General features: G+C 30.2%; 1 protein-coding gene across 1 annotated transcript in view; it reads right to left on the bottom strand.

Moving 5' to 3' along the window:
- LOC111705640 (glutamate-gated chloride channel) overlaps positions 1-15,583 on the bottom strand; it is a 44,841-nt gene extending 29,258 nt beyond the window's left edge. The window contains exons 1-9 of the mRNA XM_023478257.1: positions 15,540-15,583; positions 15,244-15,301; positions 14,250-14,312; positions 14,109-14,171; positions 9,299-9,333; positions 5,272-5,365; positions 4,544-4,583; positions 3,825-3,866; positions 146-225 (exon numbers count right to left, since the gene is read on the bottom strand). Of these exons, the coding sequence (XP_023334025.1) occupies positions 146-225; positions 3,825-3,866; positions 4,544-4,583; positions 5,272-5,365; positions 9,299-9,333; positions 14,109-14,171; positions 14,250-14,312; positions 15,244-15,301; positions 15,540-15,570 (506 nt within the window). The 5' untranslated portion in view covers positions 15,571-15,583. The remainder of the gene's footprint in view (positions 1-145; positions 226-3,824; positions 3,867-4,543; positions 4,584-5,271; positions 5,366-9,298; positions 9,334-14,108; positions 14,172-14,249; positions 14,313-15,243; positions 15,302-15,539) is intronic.
- Positions 15,584-18,668: the final 3,085 nt, after the last annotated feature.

The following is an 18,668-nucleotide window of genomic DNA, read 5'->3' as shown; positions in this document are numbered from 1 at the left end:
TGACCTGACATGACCTGACATGACCTGACATGACCTGACATGACCTGACGTGACCTGACATGACCTGACATGACCTGACGTGACCTGACGTGACCTGACATGACCTGACATGACCTGACGTGACCTGACGTGACCTTAAACTGACCTGACGTATAGGTTTGGTTGAATAATATTATGAAATTGTCCATCCTTCTCATTTCTGAAGAACGTATCTGGCATCCAAACCTTAATTAAAAAAATAAAAATTCAAACCTAAATCAAATTAATCAAAATAAGTAGAAACCTAGATTTTTGACAGTAAAATCATTCTATCAATAATGATAAAATAATTATAAAGCAATGATCAAATAAAAACGATAGAAAAAATCTAAAAATAAAACTCCTGAATAAGATAAAAACTGGAAAAGACAATTACTCCGATGAAAGCTAATTTATGTTCTTGTATGAAAAAGCTAAACCTTGTATATTTTCCAAACATAGAAATAAGAAGGATTATGTGAGCATAATAAAAAAGGGGGGAAATAAACATAATATTCTATAAAGGATGAATATGTATGTATTGTATATACTCTAAGCCCATGGGGAAATGTATATAATATACAATTGATTAATGCTAGTAAAGAAATGACATGAGTTGTTGATTTAATCTATAGTATCACAGCTTACAAGTATTTTATATAAAACAGATAGTAGAGAAGAGATTATTAAAGGGACTGTAAGCGTAAGTTTAAGTGACCCTCCATGCAAAGATGGCAATATCCGATTTACAACGGAACTCTTTCAACCTTTGACTGCTCAACGAGGACAGAGAACTCCCTGTTAATATTTCACAAATATCATTTGAATTCCCGTAAATCCGTATATTTGCAATTCAGCTGACGATGTACGTGTGTCCCTCGGAAATATTAAATATTTCATGTTCTAAGCGGTTATTTAAATTTTCTAAAAGTAAATATTTATTATCTGGGACTTCTAGAAAGTAACCGTAAAAATGTCTTCAATAAAAAACAACCAGGTAACAAAGTGATTAACAATAACATGGTTTTGTAAAATAATAAGAATAATTCAACATCATTGATCATAAGAAATTTGACAGGGTACTGTTCTGAATCAGACACATAGCTTTAAGAATCACTTGAAATCACGCCTACAGTCCCATTAATGATAAATAGTTTGCAGTTAGTAGTTATTTGTTACTATTTACTGGGTAACTGTTTGAAGTTAGCAGGTTAACAACTGCAAGTTTACGAAACAATTACAAGTTAGCCGTTAACAATTACAAGTTAGCGGTTAGCAATTACAAATTAGCACTTAACAATAACAAGTAAGCGGCTAACATTTACAAGTTAGCTGTTAGTAATTACCAGTTAGTGGTTAACTACAATTACAAGTTAACCATTAGTAATTACAAGTTAGCGGTTATAAATAACAAGTTAGTTGTTAACAATTACAAGTTAGCGGTTAACAATTATAAGTTAGCGGTTAACAATTACAAGTTAGCGGTTAATAATTACAAGTTAGCGGTTAACAATTACAAGTTAGCGGTTAACAATTATAAGATAGGGGTTAACATTTACAAGTTAGTGCAGTTAACAATTATAAGTTAGGGGTTAACACATACAAGTTAACCCTTAACATTTACAAGTTAGCAGGTAACTATTTTAAGTTGACGGTTAACAAGTACAAGTTACTTAAGTTTATGTTTAACAATTCTAAGAGAACAGGTAACTTTAACCTATTTACTGCAAATTTATACCTCTTTTTATTTATGTCTCTATGAATCTATTTATTACCTCTTTATATTTCTGTGTCTATGAATCTATGAATTATCTTTGTATATTTCTATGTCTATGAATCTATAAATTAGCTCTGTATATTTATGTGTCTATGAATCTTTATATTATCTCTTTGTATTTTGTATATGTATTAAATCTGTATATTTCTGTGTCTATGACCTTCTATAAATTGTATTTGTATATGTCTTTGTCTATGAATCTATCTATTTCTCCTAAATAAAAAAATAAGAATATATTTTTTATCCTTTACATCCTTATAGTTCTTAAGATTTCCCCAGGGAACCCTAAAGGGGCTAAATGGGAGGAAGGGAAGCAGGGGAAAGAGGGGGAGGGGGTAAATGGGTGGAAGGGAAAGTGAGTGTCGGAGGAATATTTGGGAATAGGAAGAGGAAAGGGGGGAACAGGTTCGTATTTAAGGGAGTTGCGGAGCAAGGGCATGGGGTGTAGCAAAAAGCATGTAAACATGATATTCTGTAAACTTGCAACACGTAGTACGTCATAAATGATTTAATGTTTTCAACTTAGACATGATTAGATTAGATGGGTAATGGGTAAGTCTATGTTTTGGGGATAAAGGGGGTAAAGGCCATTTAAGAAAACATTTTTTTCTAGTATTTTGTTTTAAAATCCTAAACAACCGCCATATTGAAATTTTGTTTTAAAATCAATAAAAAGTGCCATTTCGAAACTTTTAAATTGTTATTTTTTATGTTAAAGAAAAAACACATTAATTTCTAGCATTTTGCTTTATTATCCTAAACAACTGTCATTTTGAAACTTTTATATTGTTATTTTTTGTTAAATGAAAAAACATTAATTTCTAGTATTTTCTTTTATAATCCTAAACAACTGTCATATTGAAAACTTTTATATTGTCATTTTGTTAAAAGAGAACACATTATTTTCTAGTTAGTAAAAGTTTGAAGCTAAGCAAAATATGCTTAGAAACATTGGCAACATTTGGTGGAGTTAGATCAATTAAGAAACATTAGAGGAAAACAGAAACCATTAAAAACCAAACATTTATTTTATGTATGCTCCGGTCATATACACCCCCCCCCCCCTCCATCTATTTTGTGTTCAATGTTCTGAAGTTAAAAATTATTTTGCCAAGTATTAAATTCCTACCAGAGCTGAAAACTTTAGAATTGGGGATATCAATATCAATGCTTGATCATCTCTTTTTATTAATCTCAAGATTATTTTAATCTTTAGTTTGTATCCTAAAAAGTGTTTAAAATTCAAGCAGTAGTGTGGCGTATGAAGAACTCCGTTCAGCCAATCAGATTTGAAATTGTACGAGCTATTAAACTAGAGAACTCTGATTGGTCGGAATCTGGTAGTATCTATTTAAAAAGATAGAAAAAAAGACGGATCAAGCAGGAAGTGAAAGTGTCCACATTGGATATTTAGATTCAGAAATTGGGATAAAGGGTATTCAATTCTAATTCCAATTTAAGCTGATATGTATGGCGTTTTAAGAGGCACTGTTTTATATGTTGATCAAAGCCTGACCAAATCAGTTCAAACGGGGAGAGTTTTTTTCACATATATCTTATGCCAGAGTTAAATTTATATGTGGCATGCTGTTGCTGTAACAAAAGATACAATTTTACTGGTAAAATTCAATTTTAGAAAATGGCTGTTTCTAGATTTAACGATATCTTAAACTAGAATTCAATTGAAAATAGATTTTTACTTTCAATAAAATATCAAAACTAAATTATTCTTTTATAATTTTCAACCAGACTTCTTTCTATAATCTCTTATATATATCTATATGATATCTATAGCCGGCCAAAGTGCTGGACCGATTGGGCTGACATTTTTTGAGTTCACTCATGGGTACCCGGGGTTGTAATAGGGTAAAAAATTTCGAATATTTTTCTTTTAAAACAATTTTTTTCCATTTTTGTTTTTCACGGGCAACGCCGGGCCCTTCAGCTAGTTTTAAATAATAAGTAAATAATGCAATTCCATACATTCGATACTTTAATTTTAAGACACCCCAAAAAAAAGTTTAATTACCTTAGATCTTTCGGTCATTGTCAAGTACTTTATCCGACCTGCCTAAATGCATATTAAATTTCACTTTTTTTAAAATATTTTTTTACTTTTAAAATTTTTCAAAATGTAAAAAAAAAGTATGAATCGTTTGTAATTGAAAATCAATTATTGATCGGCATGTAATTGTGATAACTATTCATTCTGTCTTAAGATTTAATATTAATTGCATTCTATCAATTGTTGACATCTTTAAAAATTAAAAAATTAGTATTTTGTCGAAAACAACACTTTGAATGCTGGATTATAAAAATTCTTATGACTGTCATGTTCTCAATATGCCGAAATAGAATTGATTGAAAACTTCAAATTAAGTTGCCTTTGACCTTTGAAATAGTTTGCGGCATTCAACATAGGTTATAATAATCTGATTTAGCAACAATTAAATACTATAATCACCAATCCTCACGTTTCCAAACTTTGGTCTATTATTTTTGAGCATTCATAATTTCCGGAGATATGAATGATTTCGTTTAGATTGAGACATTTACACGGTTTTATTTATTAAATTAAAGTTTAAACCAAATTCTCTGTTACTTTTTAGAGCAATAAATGGCAGACTATAATTTTAGAATTGGGAGGATTAGGGCCAAAACCAAGCTACCTGTGTTCAATGCCTCGTGCCTTTTTTAAGATCAAAAATGACTTTGAAGTTATCCATAAATCAAACAATCAAATATTACCTGATCGTCGAATTCAAGACGATTATCATTCCATTGCTGCCTAGAAATCATACAAATTATAATCAATCAATAAAATCAAATCAATAAATCAATCATTCAAACTTTTATCTTATGGCCCCCTCCCCACTCTCCTACCCTCTAAAAATCAAACAAAATTACCCTGGCCTACCCCGCCGGAATGACTCAATTGTGTATACCTTAATACATGATACATCATGCACTTTTTATACAAAAGTACAAAACAAACTGTACCCCCCCCCCCCCTGTCTAAACCAAGGATAAAAATATATATTTCTTCAAATATAAATTTATTCCATAATTTTAAATTTTACACTTTGGTTTTGTGAATATCTCCATTATTTTCTATGGTTATATATGAAGAAGGTCGGTCAACAACTGCCTTGGAAAGAAATTAAGTCTTTCTAAGCCCTGTTATCTTTGCAACCTAAGTTTGTAGACCTTTGATATTTAAAACTACCAATTCTGTTAATTAAATATCAAATAAAATATTTAAGATTTACGCCATGTGTTTGCACAATTATATGAATTAAGCTTGCGGCAACGACTTAATTCCTTAGAAATTTTTAATTTTAACTGTAATACTAATAAAAATTTGTTCACAAAAAAAAAATTGAACAAAAAAAATTGTTCCCTTAACTCCCAAGTCCCATATTTATTGGGACACCTTGCATTTTACTGAAAATGTTATGACTTTATTTGCTATTTACCTGAAAGTGATTTGAACACTGAATTCCATTTTTACATCATCAATTTTCTCAAAACTTCGAACATAAAGATTTACCAGCACAACAGTTGGTCCGTCTACTCGCAATATCAAGAAATCAGTTCTAAGGATTTAAACGTATTTTGATCTAAGAAAAAAATCCTTTTATAATACTACAGCTAACCTCCTTCCTCCTTCAATAATACTACATCTAACCTCCTTCCTCCTTCTCTAATACTACATCTAACCTCCTTCCTCCTTCTATAATACTACATCTAACCTTCTAACTTCTTCTATAATACTACATCTAACCTACTACCTCCTTCTCTAATACATAATTGTTACCTCCTAACTTCTTTTAAAATACTACATCTAACCTCCTACCTCCTTCTCTAATAATACATCTAACCTTCTAACTTCTTCTATAATACTACATCTAACCTCCTACCTCCTTCTCTAATAATACATCTAACCTTCTAACTTCTTCTATAATACTACATCTAACCTCCTACCTGCTTCTCTAATACATGCATGTTACCTCCTAACTTCTTTTAAAATATTACATCTAACCTCCTTCCTCCTTCTATAATTCTACATCTAACCTCCTTCCTCCTTCTATAATACTACATCTAACCTCCTTCCTCCTTCTCTAATACTACATCTAACCTCCTTCCTCCTTCTATAATACTACATCTAACCTTCCAACTCCTTCTATAATACTACATCTATCCTCCTACCTCCTTCTATGATACTACATCTAACCTCCTACCTCCTTCTCTAATACTACATGTAAGCTCTAACCTCCTTCTCTAATACTACATCTAACCTCCTACCTCCCTTTCGAATACATACATTTTACCTCCTACCTCCTTCTATAATACTACATGTAATCTCCAACTCCTTCTATAATACTACATCTAATCTCCAACCTCCTTCTCTAATACTACATCTAATCTCCAACCTCCTTCTCTAATACTACATCTAATCTCCAAGCTCCTTCTCTTATACTACATCTAATTTCCAACCTCCTTCTCTAATACTACATCTAACCTCCTACCTCCTTATATAATACTACATGTAACCTTCTAACTCCTTCTATATTACTACATCTAACCTCCTACCTCCTTCTATAATACTACATCTAACCTCCTACCTCCTTCTATAATACTACATCTAACCTCCTGATTCATTCTCTAATACTACATCTAACCTCCTGATTCATTCTCTAATACTACATCTAACCTCCTACCTCCTTATATAATACTACATCTAACCTTCTAACTCCTTCTATAATACTACATCTAACCTCCTACCTCCTTCTCTAATACTACATCTTTAACCTCCTACCTCCTTCTATAATACTTCATCTAACCTTCTAACTCCTTCTATAATACTACATCTAACCTCCTACCTCCTTCTCTAATACTACATCTTTAACCTCCTACCTCCTTCTATAATACTTCATCTAACCTTCTAACTCCTTCTATAATACTACATCTAACCTCCTACCTCCTTCTCTAATACTACATCTTTAACCTCCTACCTCCTTCTATAATACTTCATCTAACCTTCTAACTCCTTCTATAATACTACATCTAACCTCCTACCTCCTTCTCTAATACTACATCTTTAACCTCCTACCTCCTTCTATAATACTTCATCTAACCTTCTAACTCCTTCTCTAATACTACATCTAACCTCCTACCTCCTTCTCTAATACTACATCTTTAACCTCCTACCTCCTTCTATAATACTTCATCTAACCTTCTAACTCCTTCTATAATACTACATGTAACCTCCAAACTCCTAATATAAATACTACATCTAACCTTCTAACTTCTTCAATATTACTACATCTAACCTCCTAACTCCTTCAATATTACTACATCTAACCCCTTAACTCCTTCAATATTACTACATCTAACCTCCTTCCTTCTTCTATACCTGTCCATGTAAGATGGATCGAATCACTAAAAGGTTTTGAAGAAAATAACTTTATATTGATAACATACTATCTATTCAGGATTCTAGATTCATTAAACAAGATTCCTTTTATACAATAAACATGCATTTCCTTTTCAATGCTTTTTAAACATTTTTGACTGTTTCATGAGTGTTCTAGCTTATCGAAAACATTTGGAAAATCCCTATCTTGGTAACCTGATCGTGTAAGCCTTCAATACTTAAAACATATATTATTTGATTTACAAAATTTAAAGTTTTAAATATCAGAGGTCTAAAACATTGGGTTGCAAAAATAAAGGAATTAGAAAAATAGAGTTTGTCACAAAGACTTAATTTCTTTTAATCATTTTGTCTAAAAACCCGAGTAAAAGGTTTGGAATATTTTTAACACTTTGTTTATAGTTTTGCAAAAAATTGCAGTCATTTTTAATGCATTTATCAGTTCAATATATCGAACAGTTTACTAGGTTTTACTAAAATTTAATTTTGACATTTATTTCCTTATTGAAAATGTTCATATTAAATTTTGCTCCTTCAAAACTTATTTCCAAACACATAAATTCAAGTCGATTTAAGATAAAAAAGCTTTTAAATATTAAGTGATTAAAATTTTTTTCTTAAAGTTTTTGTTGCCTGAATGAAATGTCAGCGGTCTAAAAAGTTTTTAAACAAATGGTTTCCCCGATCTTTAGAAGTTGGGTCCACATTTTATTAAGAGAAATGTCTTCGCAACTTTTAATCTTTAACTTTAGATTTATAGGTTGATATAAAAATCAGGGTGATTTTTAACCAGAAAAAACCTGTTTCCCACACGCTTATTCTGATAATTTTATTAATACTAAGCAGGCTGGGGGGGGGGGACGTTTAACGCCCCCCCTTCTCTAGTTTTTTTGTCCTAACATTTTTGAAACAACCACCGTAAAATTTTTGACTTTTAATGAAAAGAAAATTAAAAGATTTTTGTAAATATTAATTTTTTTATTTATAGGTTACGGCACAGGACGATAAAAAGCCCGATCTCTGTGAAAAAAATATAACATAGCCGATAACTTTTTGGTTGCTAAAGCTACAGATCTAAAAACCATATCTTTGAAAAGCCCTTGAAAAATGGATGTAGAATCATGTGTCAACCCTTAAATATTTGTTTAAAACAAAAAATATCTTTGATATTTTTTTGACCATTTTTTTTGGCATCTTTCAACCCTCCCTAGCACCAAAACTATTAAAGTTATTGGTCTTGTATTTTTTCAATGAGCTGACCTTTAATTTTTCCTTTATAGTCCCTTTAAAGGGTGGTCATTTAAAAATTACATTTGAAATATTTTTTAAAAATGTACAAAGTAATATAAGGATAGAAAAAAATTAAAGATAAAATATGATTCGTTTTGTCTAATTTACAAATTTGTAAGAAGACTATTCTCCAACCTTGGTTTAAATCAGAAACTTTGAACAGAAGATTAATATTTTAACCAACCCAAACTTTTCTGTTTTTCCCAAGTGAAACTGTCAAAATATTTTCTATTTGACCATTCTGTCACAAAATTGAAATCCAAGCCTCAAAATATCTTGACGAGCCCAAATAATTCTTTAGTGTGGTTTAATCTTAAAGCTTTGCATTTATAGATATATCTATCAATAAATCAATCTGTAATCTTATACATAAATCGATCTATTTATCTATATACATCTATTTTATCCGTCTATCTATCTAAAAATGTATTTATCGATCTATCTATCTATATAAATCTATTTTATTCGTCTACCTATCTAAAAATCTATTTATCGATCTATCTATCTATATACATCTATTTTATTCGTCTACTTATCTAAAAATCTATTTATCGATCTATCTATCTATATAAACCTATTTTATTCGTCTACATATCTAAAAAATCTATTTATCGATCTATCTATCTATATAAATCTATTTTATTCGTCTACTTATCTAAAAATCTATTTATCGATCTATCTATCTATATACATCTATTTTATCCGTCTATCTATCTAAAATCTATTCATCTATCTATATTCTATACATGTCTATATCTATCTATTTCTAAATATTCCTGATTGTGCAATTGAAAGATTAGTTCCCCGCGGTCTAAAAGTCATTCATTCATAAATTCATCCTTGTTAAAAACTGACAGATAAACTGATTTACCAATCATTTTTTTTGTTTAAAAAATTTCTTTTCTATTGTCAATGATAAGAGAACATTAAAAACTTATATGTAGATTGAAAGACCAAAACAAAAATGTTAAAAATCTTTAAAGATGAAATCTGCAGAAATTTGTTTTCTAATGAACTGTTAATTTAAGAGGCCTTCTATCAATATATTGGCATTCTCAATGGGTACCCCTTAAACCGGATAATAAGCAAGATGTAGTAGAAATCCATAAAAGTCACAATCTTATAGAGGACCCACAATTGACAGTAATCAATTTTTCGCTTGAAAATATTGTTAACCCATGCATTTTTATCAGATTTGATGGGTTTAAAGGGTACAATTGTTCATCGGACATGTTAGAAAGTTTCTTCAGAAAGTTGAGAAAGTTTAGAAAGTTTAGAAAGTATAGACAGTTTAGAAAGCTTAGAAAGTATAGACAGTTGAAAAGGTTTAGAAAGTTTAGAAAGTTTAGAAAGTTTAGAATATTTAGAAATTATAGACAGTTTAGAACGTTTAGAAAGTTTGAAAAGTTTAGAAAGTTTAGAAAGTTTAGAAAGATTAGAAAGCTTAGAAAGTCTAGAAAGATTAGAAAGTAGAGAAAGTTCAGAAAGATTAGAAAGTTAAGAAAGTTTAGAAATTTTAGAAAGTTTAGAAAGACACTGAAAATAACTACTTAAATCTTAATCAGTTGACTAAGAAATATTTGTATCAATAGTTTGAGATGTTTTTTTTTTACCATTTGTATATATGTTTGTATGGTGAATATACCCTAGATAGCATATCTAGTTAATGTACAGACTACAGGGTGTCTCACAAAACATGACATATTATAGTAAAATTGGTTTCAAAGTAAAATATATTTGAGTAACATTTTTTTCACGAAATATAAACTGCAAAATGTATTTTTTTCATCTAAGTTAGTGTATGGAAGAAGAAATTCAAAACTATTCACCAGCTGTCATGTTTCGTGAGACACCCTGTATATTCTCATGTATGGTATTATCTATGTAAGCATGTTATTTGAGCCTTTAAGATCTTTATACACACACTCCAGCTTTACACAATATTTTACAAGGGTAAGAGCTATGAATACATAAACAAGAAATATGTTTAGAACAGATGTACAGTGAGACCGGACAAATAACTGTAGACTGGGAAGACGACTGTTAAACTTTAAGGGAGTGTTCACGAAAAATGAAAGGGTGTATAGGCTTAATGTGATAAAAAAAGCGCTTTTGATCGCTACAAGTCTTACTTCTATCTGTTGCGTCTATAAGGAGAAAATTGTTAAAAACGACTCACACCGAAGAACGCAGAATTCGGAAAGATGCAACACTCAACTCGGATCGTAATCAAATCAATTTAATTCCAAACAAATCGTTCAAATATTACAAACAGTAGGCATTGATTATTTTTTGACGCATTCGTATATAGTATATATTTCATAATATTTTTGATTTTTTTTTTTAAATAATTTTGATGGCGTTGGATTTTAGAAAATTTTCGGAAAATATGAAAATGTCGTCTTCATTTTCAAAAATCCTCGAAACAGGAATAAATGTTTTCAAAAGTAACTCTCAGATCATGAAAAATACTATAAACTATTTACGAATGCGTCGAAAAATAATCGAGTTGAATGTTGCATCTTTCTGAATTTGTATGGACACTACGTTCTTTGGTATTAGTTGTTTTAAACAATTTTCTCATTTTTATCGCATTAAGCCTATACCCCCTTTCATTTTCGCGAACACTCCCTTTAAGTTTGATTTTAGTCCCACAACCATTAAACGCGACAATGAGGTATGTTAGATTATTTTAGGTCTGATACAAGAACCAAAGAATTTCAGTCTTAGGCACATATTCAAATTTTCTAATCCTTATATCTTTGTTTTTATTAAATATTACAAAAATCATGCAGTGAGATTAAAAAAGTCTGGAACAGGAAGACGACTTTTAGACTCAAATTATGATTTTAGATAAAACAATGAACATGAAAACCGCAAATGTGAATATAGGCACTAGGCAGTGCCATTTCACGTCATGGGTGATTTAATATGTTAATATTACACTATTTACTTTGTAACAACATCAAGTACTGCTTCTATGTTGTCTCTCTCACCCCGGACTAACCAGAGTGAGAAGCATTCGGTTTCTTCTATTTAAAATAAACCATGTTTTGGTATATAATTCAACAATCTTTTATTTTACGGATTTGTTATTTTATAATTTTTCATTTAAAATGCCTATCCCGACAAAACAGTATTTAAGAAAAAAGGCTAAACAATTATGTTTAATGGGTCAAATTGTGATCGGAAGTCACAGCCATCTGGAATATTGACAGAATCGTTAAATCCACGTGTGGATGTTTTGGTCTATAATTCAACAATCTTTTAATTTACGGTTTTATTGTTCTAGACTTTTTCATTCAAAATTTATATGCCGACCAAAAGATACTTAAGAAATAACGATAACAAATTGTGATTAATGAGTAAAATTGTGATCGAAAGTCACAGTTTTCTGAAATATTGGCATAACCTTCAAATCCACGTGCTCTAGTTCACAGTTTTCTAACTCTCACTGGAATTTGAAATATCCAAGGTTTACCACATTGGGCTACAAAGATAGTTGAAAAGAATGTCAAAGTTTGTGGCAATGACTCCATTTCTTTATTATCAATTGTGTTTAGATACATATTTTCTGGATCCCTGGTATTTTTAAAAATAAAATGGTTTCTTTTGTTTTTGTGTAAGTGAGGGATTATATTTGTAAAAGAATCCCCACGGACTCACCGGGGGGGGGGGGGGGGGATATTGGACTCACATCTAAATATAGCTTAATGAATCTATTTGAACTCGATTAGACTAAACTAAAATTTAAAAACTAAATTCTTGATTTTTTTCATCAATGTTTTAGAATATTTAAAGCAAAAAATTACCACATAACTCTTTTTCAAATGCAATCATATCTGTTTTATGTACAGTGAGAACCAGAAAAATCAGAAATATCAATACCAAATCAATCTTTAAAAACATTTGACAATAGTTTTACTAGTATTAAGTGAATTCTTAACAATTTCTATGTTTTATATTATATTTGACTTTTAAAAATCATAACTCAAGATAACAGTTCATTTGTATCAAACTTTAGAACTTATAAATTGAAGTAAAAACTTTTAAATAGAATGTTTTCTTCTTCTTTTTATCTTTCTTTAATTAACCTTTCTAATCTTGTTATATTAATGATTCAAATCTTAGGATTTACTTTATTATCTTGTCAGCACAAATCTAGGAAAAGTAAAATAAAAGAATATGTAAGGACTGAATCGTAATTTCAATTGACCCTACATGTAAAGATGACAATGCTGATTCACAACGATACTTTTAATCTGATCAGTGTCCGAATTTAATGAATTTGAACCGCGTCTTAAATCCACCAAAAACCGGTTTCAATTGAGCGCCGGCTTAAATCATGAAACATTGAATACAATTTTAGGTGAAACCAACCATATTTGAGCCGCGGCTTAAATTTAAGCCGCCACTCAAATTCTTTAAATTCGGCCTCAGGTGTTTTAAAGGGAGTGACCGGCTAATAATAAAAAAAACTAATTCTGAAAACATATCCATCCCCAAAGTAGGAGTTTTGAACGTCGAATTTGCGCTTAAACTCAGGATTAACAGATCTTTAAAAAGTTTAATATGTCTCAAATGAATCCGAAACACTGCATACTCAGTTCAACTAAATTACACAGCCGGTCACTCCTTTTAATAAGTTATCAATGTTTGTTCCTTTAACTGTTTAAATTAATTTTCGGTATGTATATTTGCTTATAAGTAGCAATAGAAAAAAATATTTGAATTGAAGGCGTCAGTATCCTCCATATTTTTAATCAGAATAAGGTTTCAAGGGTACCGTTGTGAATGGGGCATTGCCATCTTTGCATGGAGGGTCACTTGAAATTACGTTTACAGTCCCTTTAAACTTATGAAATATTCTACACACGAGGAACTGATGCACTTGCCTCAATCAATTTTATCATCCCTTGTAGCCTGGTGGTGTAATTAATGATATTTCTAAGTTTGACAATTATTAAGATCAAACAGAATTCTTAGTTTGAAATAGCAAAGTTCTACTTATGTAGAAAATATTAGAGTTTTAGGCAAGTTTTCATTTCCAATTCCTGGACATAGCCCGCAGAAAAATTGCAATCCCTAAACCTTTAAAGTTTAAAAAAATAAATTTTATTAAATATATGATTTTATACAACTCATTTTGCTTGTTTATTAACCAAAGTTTTCATTAATATTCTGTAAATTTAAATAATTAAAACCATACTTTATATAGATTAAAAGTGATGCGAGATAAAACTGTAAAATAGCAAGCTCAAGTTGAATAATTAATAAAAAGGCTTTCAGTATGCTTTGCACACATAAATTTCACTAGAAGGGGATCATTCATTTGGCGTACTGCCCCGGTTTGCCTGACATAGTCTGTAATTGTACTGTACAGCTTGCAATGAACCGGAATTTGCAGTACGCGCCCCTCAACTTATTATTAGTGTAAACTTTACAAATTTGCTTTCGTGCTATTTTCTTTTATGTATACGCTAAAAATGTTTCAGATATTTTTTTTAATTTTTGAAAATTTTTAATGATTCAAAAATAACTCTTTTGTCAATATATAATGCTTTATGATGATAAATGAATGAATGCCTAATCTGAGCGTCATATATTGAAGGGGAGAGAATGCTGTCTAATATCTGCTTTTCAACTTGTCTACGAATATTCAGCAAAATTAATATTTTTATAAAATTGAATAATTTTTCAAAAAAGACAAAAGCTTAACAAATTTACCTGTAATTAACAATTCTAGGACGTATATTCGGATTCCTCTCCTGCCTTCCTCTGTGCTGTACCCTTCACATTTTATTTTACAATTTTACTCATGTTGGTTTTCTAATGAGAAATAAATAATGATCTTTTTCATTGAAACACAAAACAATAATTAATTTAAACTGAAATTCGAATCGACGTAGCGTTAGCGGTGACTAAATTCAGGTTAAATAAGACATACAAAATCAATGGTTTTCCCCGGCGTTAACGGCAAATTGCCCAGGTCTAAACAGAGATCGGAATTAATGAATAAAAAACATTAATTGAATTAAAGGCATTAATGAATAGGATTGTAAATTAAAGGATAAAGCAGCAAGGGAACTGAAACAAGAATGTAAGAAGCAAAACTTAATACATTCCGTACAGTCGTCTCTGAAATCTTATCTTTTGTGGGTAGGCCTGTACTTCTCTGTATGACCGCAAGGCTTAACCCTATTCCTTAGCATATCCTGGTTTTCAAGTACCCCAGCAGGGATAGGGTTAATTTTGCGTAAATTGTTTACATTATGGTTATCTAAATTGACTTTTCCTAATAGAAAACGTTTATAAATAATAATATTCTTGACTGACAAATGCTATGCATTAAAAATTTTCAAACTTAGGTTTTATCAAGGTACTAATGCAAGGAAAGTTATTTCAGAGGTGTAAGCATTTTTTGTACTGCAGTGTACTGTCTTTGGGCGGAAAAGTAAACACAAGACGGATATCCCACCCTGACATGGAATCCATTTTCATAAGAATAATCTATGAAATATTCTGGACATAGGAAAACTAATATGGGAATTTTCAAAATTATCAAATTACCACCTTGGATACCAGAAGAACACTGATGCATCTATTCTTGTTTACAAATTCCGCCCAAAGAGAACTGGTTTCAATATGTACACAGAGTATACGCGACCACAATTAACTTTCCTTACATTAGTACCTTGGGTCTCATATTCAACAGTTTTACCTGGTTTGTTTTCCCGTTGTACAAATCAGTATTGAGAGAATCATTAAATTTAGGGTCACTGAGAACAAATATATATTATACTTTTTAAGAATTAAATTTTAAAAATGGAAATTATCTTATAGTATTTCCACTGAATTGTTCACTGTTCATTAATCATTTTTTTAATAAAGAACGAATTTTTTTACAGAGACATGAAAACTGCAAAATTGGGAAAACATTTTCTTGATTAAAGAAATTTAATTAAATTAAAAATCACATCCCACCAAAAATGTTGTCCAAATGATATTATAGCTTACCTATAGGACGAGTCGACTCCATTTTAAACATTTGTTACATTTCTGAAAGTATGAAATGTTGATAAATGACAAAGTTGAACCAAATGTAGAAATTTAGAGTTGAGCTTTGTTTAACGTTACAATTATACAAACTTGGATTTTTTTTGCATAAAAATATGCTTGAAGTTTATGATAAGGGCCTGCTGCATATTTTTATTTCAAACTTTGCTAAACTTATAAACCAAAAAAAATTGCATTACTATTTTGAAAGAGGTTACTAGAACAGTTTTAAATGTGCAAAACTATCCATTTACGCAAAATAATAAAGTTTTTTAATCCCGAACTTAGTGAAGAGTTAAAAAAAGCAAAAAACAAAAGTAAAAATCAAAACAAATACAAATTTTCCGAAATGATAACAGATGAGACGATTTGAAAGAAAAATTTATTCAATTTAATTTTCTGAAAATGTGTAATTTTTTAATGAAAATCCGCACAATATAAAAACACCTGTTTTGCCTTTATAGAAGGTTACTTATTTGCCTCGGAAGAAAAAGAATATTTTAACCCAAGATAATGAAACTGTGAATAAAATCTGCGGGATAAAAGTTTTCATTTTATGAAGACTGTAATTTTTTTTTAAGTGTGCATGAAAATGCGAATTTTTTGAGCTGACTTTTGATTAATTGATAACATTGAAATTTTCTATTTTATTTTTTTTTTTATCTAAATATATATTTCTAGAACATTTTCTTGACTCAAATTAAATTAAAAAGTATTATAAACTTAATAGAAACTCATGTATAAAGAACTCAATAAAGGCAACTTTACAAAGAGAAACTCAATATAACAAGCCAGATGGAATCGATTAAAGCACTAACTTTGCACGGACATTTATTTTACATTATTATTAAAATACAAACTGAGGATCAACCGAAGTTAATCCTGGAATCATAGATGGAGCTAATTCTCCTCTCGGAGCTACTGGAGCTGTGATCGACCGCTCTCTTCTGATCCTTCATCAAGACTCCCCTTTTCTCGGAACCAAAATGGACATTCAGATTGCTTTCTCTTCCGACGAAAGCACCGTTATCCGTGTTCCCCCGATAAGGATTCCCAGGATTTGAATCTTGCTGCCCTGGAAATTTCCTCTGGCCGTTGATACCAGCTCCAGTAGTAACGGGTTAAATACAATCAATATTATTTGTTTGTCCAGTTCTCAACTCATGATACAACTTTAACTTGGGTTGAATGAACTAGGCTATGGTTCTACATCCTTGGTGGGTTTACAGTATTCTTTTTTACTATACCATGATTACTATACCATGATAATGCATATTGCATGAAAATTAAATGTATTGTTCAATTGTTCATATAGGCTCAACATAGAATTGTAACAGAATAGTTTCTGAATTAAATTTTATTTTTAACAACACATGACTTTAATCTATATATAAATTTGGCTTGTCTGTCTGTTTGTGTCCAATAAACGTCAAAACGGCTGAACCGATCGGGCCCAAATTTTTGTGGGACATCTAGGGACCCCAGGGAAGGTTTATGAATGATTGAAATTTTAAATATTTTTCTCCATCAAAATTCGATCTTCATTAAATTTTTAAAATTTTGAAAATCCACAAAATTTTTTGTGAAAATCCGCGAATTATTTTTGTTTTGTTTTACAATGTACACAATGAGAACATGTTCACAATTAATTTAGAAGATGGGTGTGAAGCGCCCTCTAAGGCTAGTGTTTTATAAATGCAGAACTACGAATATCTAAAATTATTATTTTAAATTGTAATATTATTTTCTATGGTATTAAAAGTGTTATATTTGTTGGATACTTAGTAAGTATTAGTAAGTATTAGTATTAACATTTTTTAACATTTTTTATTTTCAACTAATGACAAACATTAAAAAAAAATTATTTCACACATGCAATACATTAGTCAGGACTTATATAGCTGATAAGGACTGTTTTAAATGATAGGCCCTACACAAAATAATTACAAAAAATAAAAGCAAAAAAAATGAGAATAGGAGGAGTGGGAAAAAGGAAAAAAAAATGGCGTACTATTGATTTTTGTGATTTCATTGCATATCACAGAAAAAGGGAGAAGATTGGAAGAGAACCAACCAAGCAGCTCTGCGAAATTATGCAAAGCAAAAATACATTTTTCCAAATCACAGGAAGAACAGAGAAAATCAATTATTTACACAATTTAAGCAAGAAAGTTCTCTTTATATTGTTCTAAAAAAGATTTCTTCAATGTACTTTTGAGAGGTTTTATTTCTTCGGTATTAATTGTCCACCATAGCCCGGGAAAATGTTCTATATATTTATTAACGACTTTTTCTGGCTTCTAAGATTTTTTTCTGGTTCGGGTCCATTATTAGTATGTATTTGTAAGTATCAATACTAGTAATAAGTATTAGTAATATCAAGTATTAGTATAAGTAAGTATCAATACTAGTAAGTATCATCATTAATAAGTATTAGTATTAGCAATTATTAGTATAAGTAAGTATCAATACTAGTAAGTATTATTATTAGTAAGTTTTAGTATTAGTAAGTGGTAGTTTCAGCATAATTTTTTATTTACTATTAATCGCAGATGATCACATCACATATGTTTATAAGCTTAGTCAAGTTTATGTGTGTCAAGTGTGTGTCCCAATTAGTCTGAACTCTAACATTTAACGTTAGACTCAAGTGATTAAGTAAGTATTCCTATTAGCTATCAGTAACTATTATTATTGGTAAGTATTAGTATTATTTTAGTATTATCAATAGTAAGTATTAGTATTAGTAAGTATTATTTTAAGCAGGTATTAGTATTATTATAGTATTATTATAATAAATAAGTATTAGTATTAAAGTGTTAGTAAATATTAGTATAAGTAAGTGTAATGTATTTGTTAGTATAAGTAAGTATAACTATTAATCGTGAAGGATCACACCTGTTTAAAAGCTCAGTCTTACTTTTGTGTCTTAATCCCAAATAGTATTAACTACAATGCTTAAAACTAGGCTCAAATGATTAGTATAAAATTAGACTAAACCCGTATAAATACATAGTCCCAACATAACTTAAGACCTTAATCCTATTCTTCATTCAAATCCAAGGAAGGCTGCATTTCCCCCTCCCCCCC

The sequence above is a fragment of the Eurytemora carolleeae genome, unplaced genomic scaffold, assembly GCF_000591075.1.
Source record: "Eurytemora carolleeae unplaced genomic scaffold, Eaff_2.0 scaffold664, whole genome shotgun sequence".
Classification (NCBI taxonomy): domain Eukaryota; kingdom Metazoa; phylum Arthropoda; class Copepoda; order Calanoida; family Temoridae; genus Eurytemora; species Eurytemora carolleeae.
The sequence above is the reverse complement of the archived record's forward strand: the minus strand, read 5'-3'. Positions and strand labels throughout refer to the sequence as shown.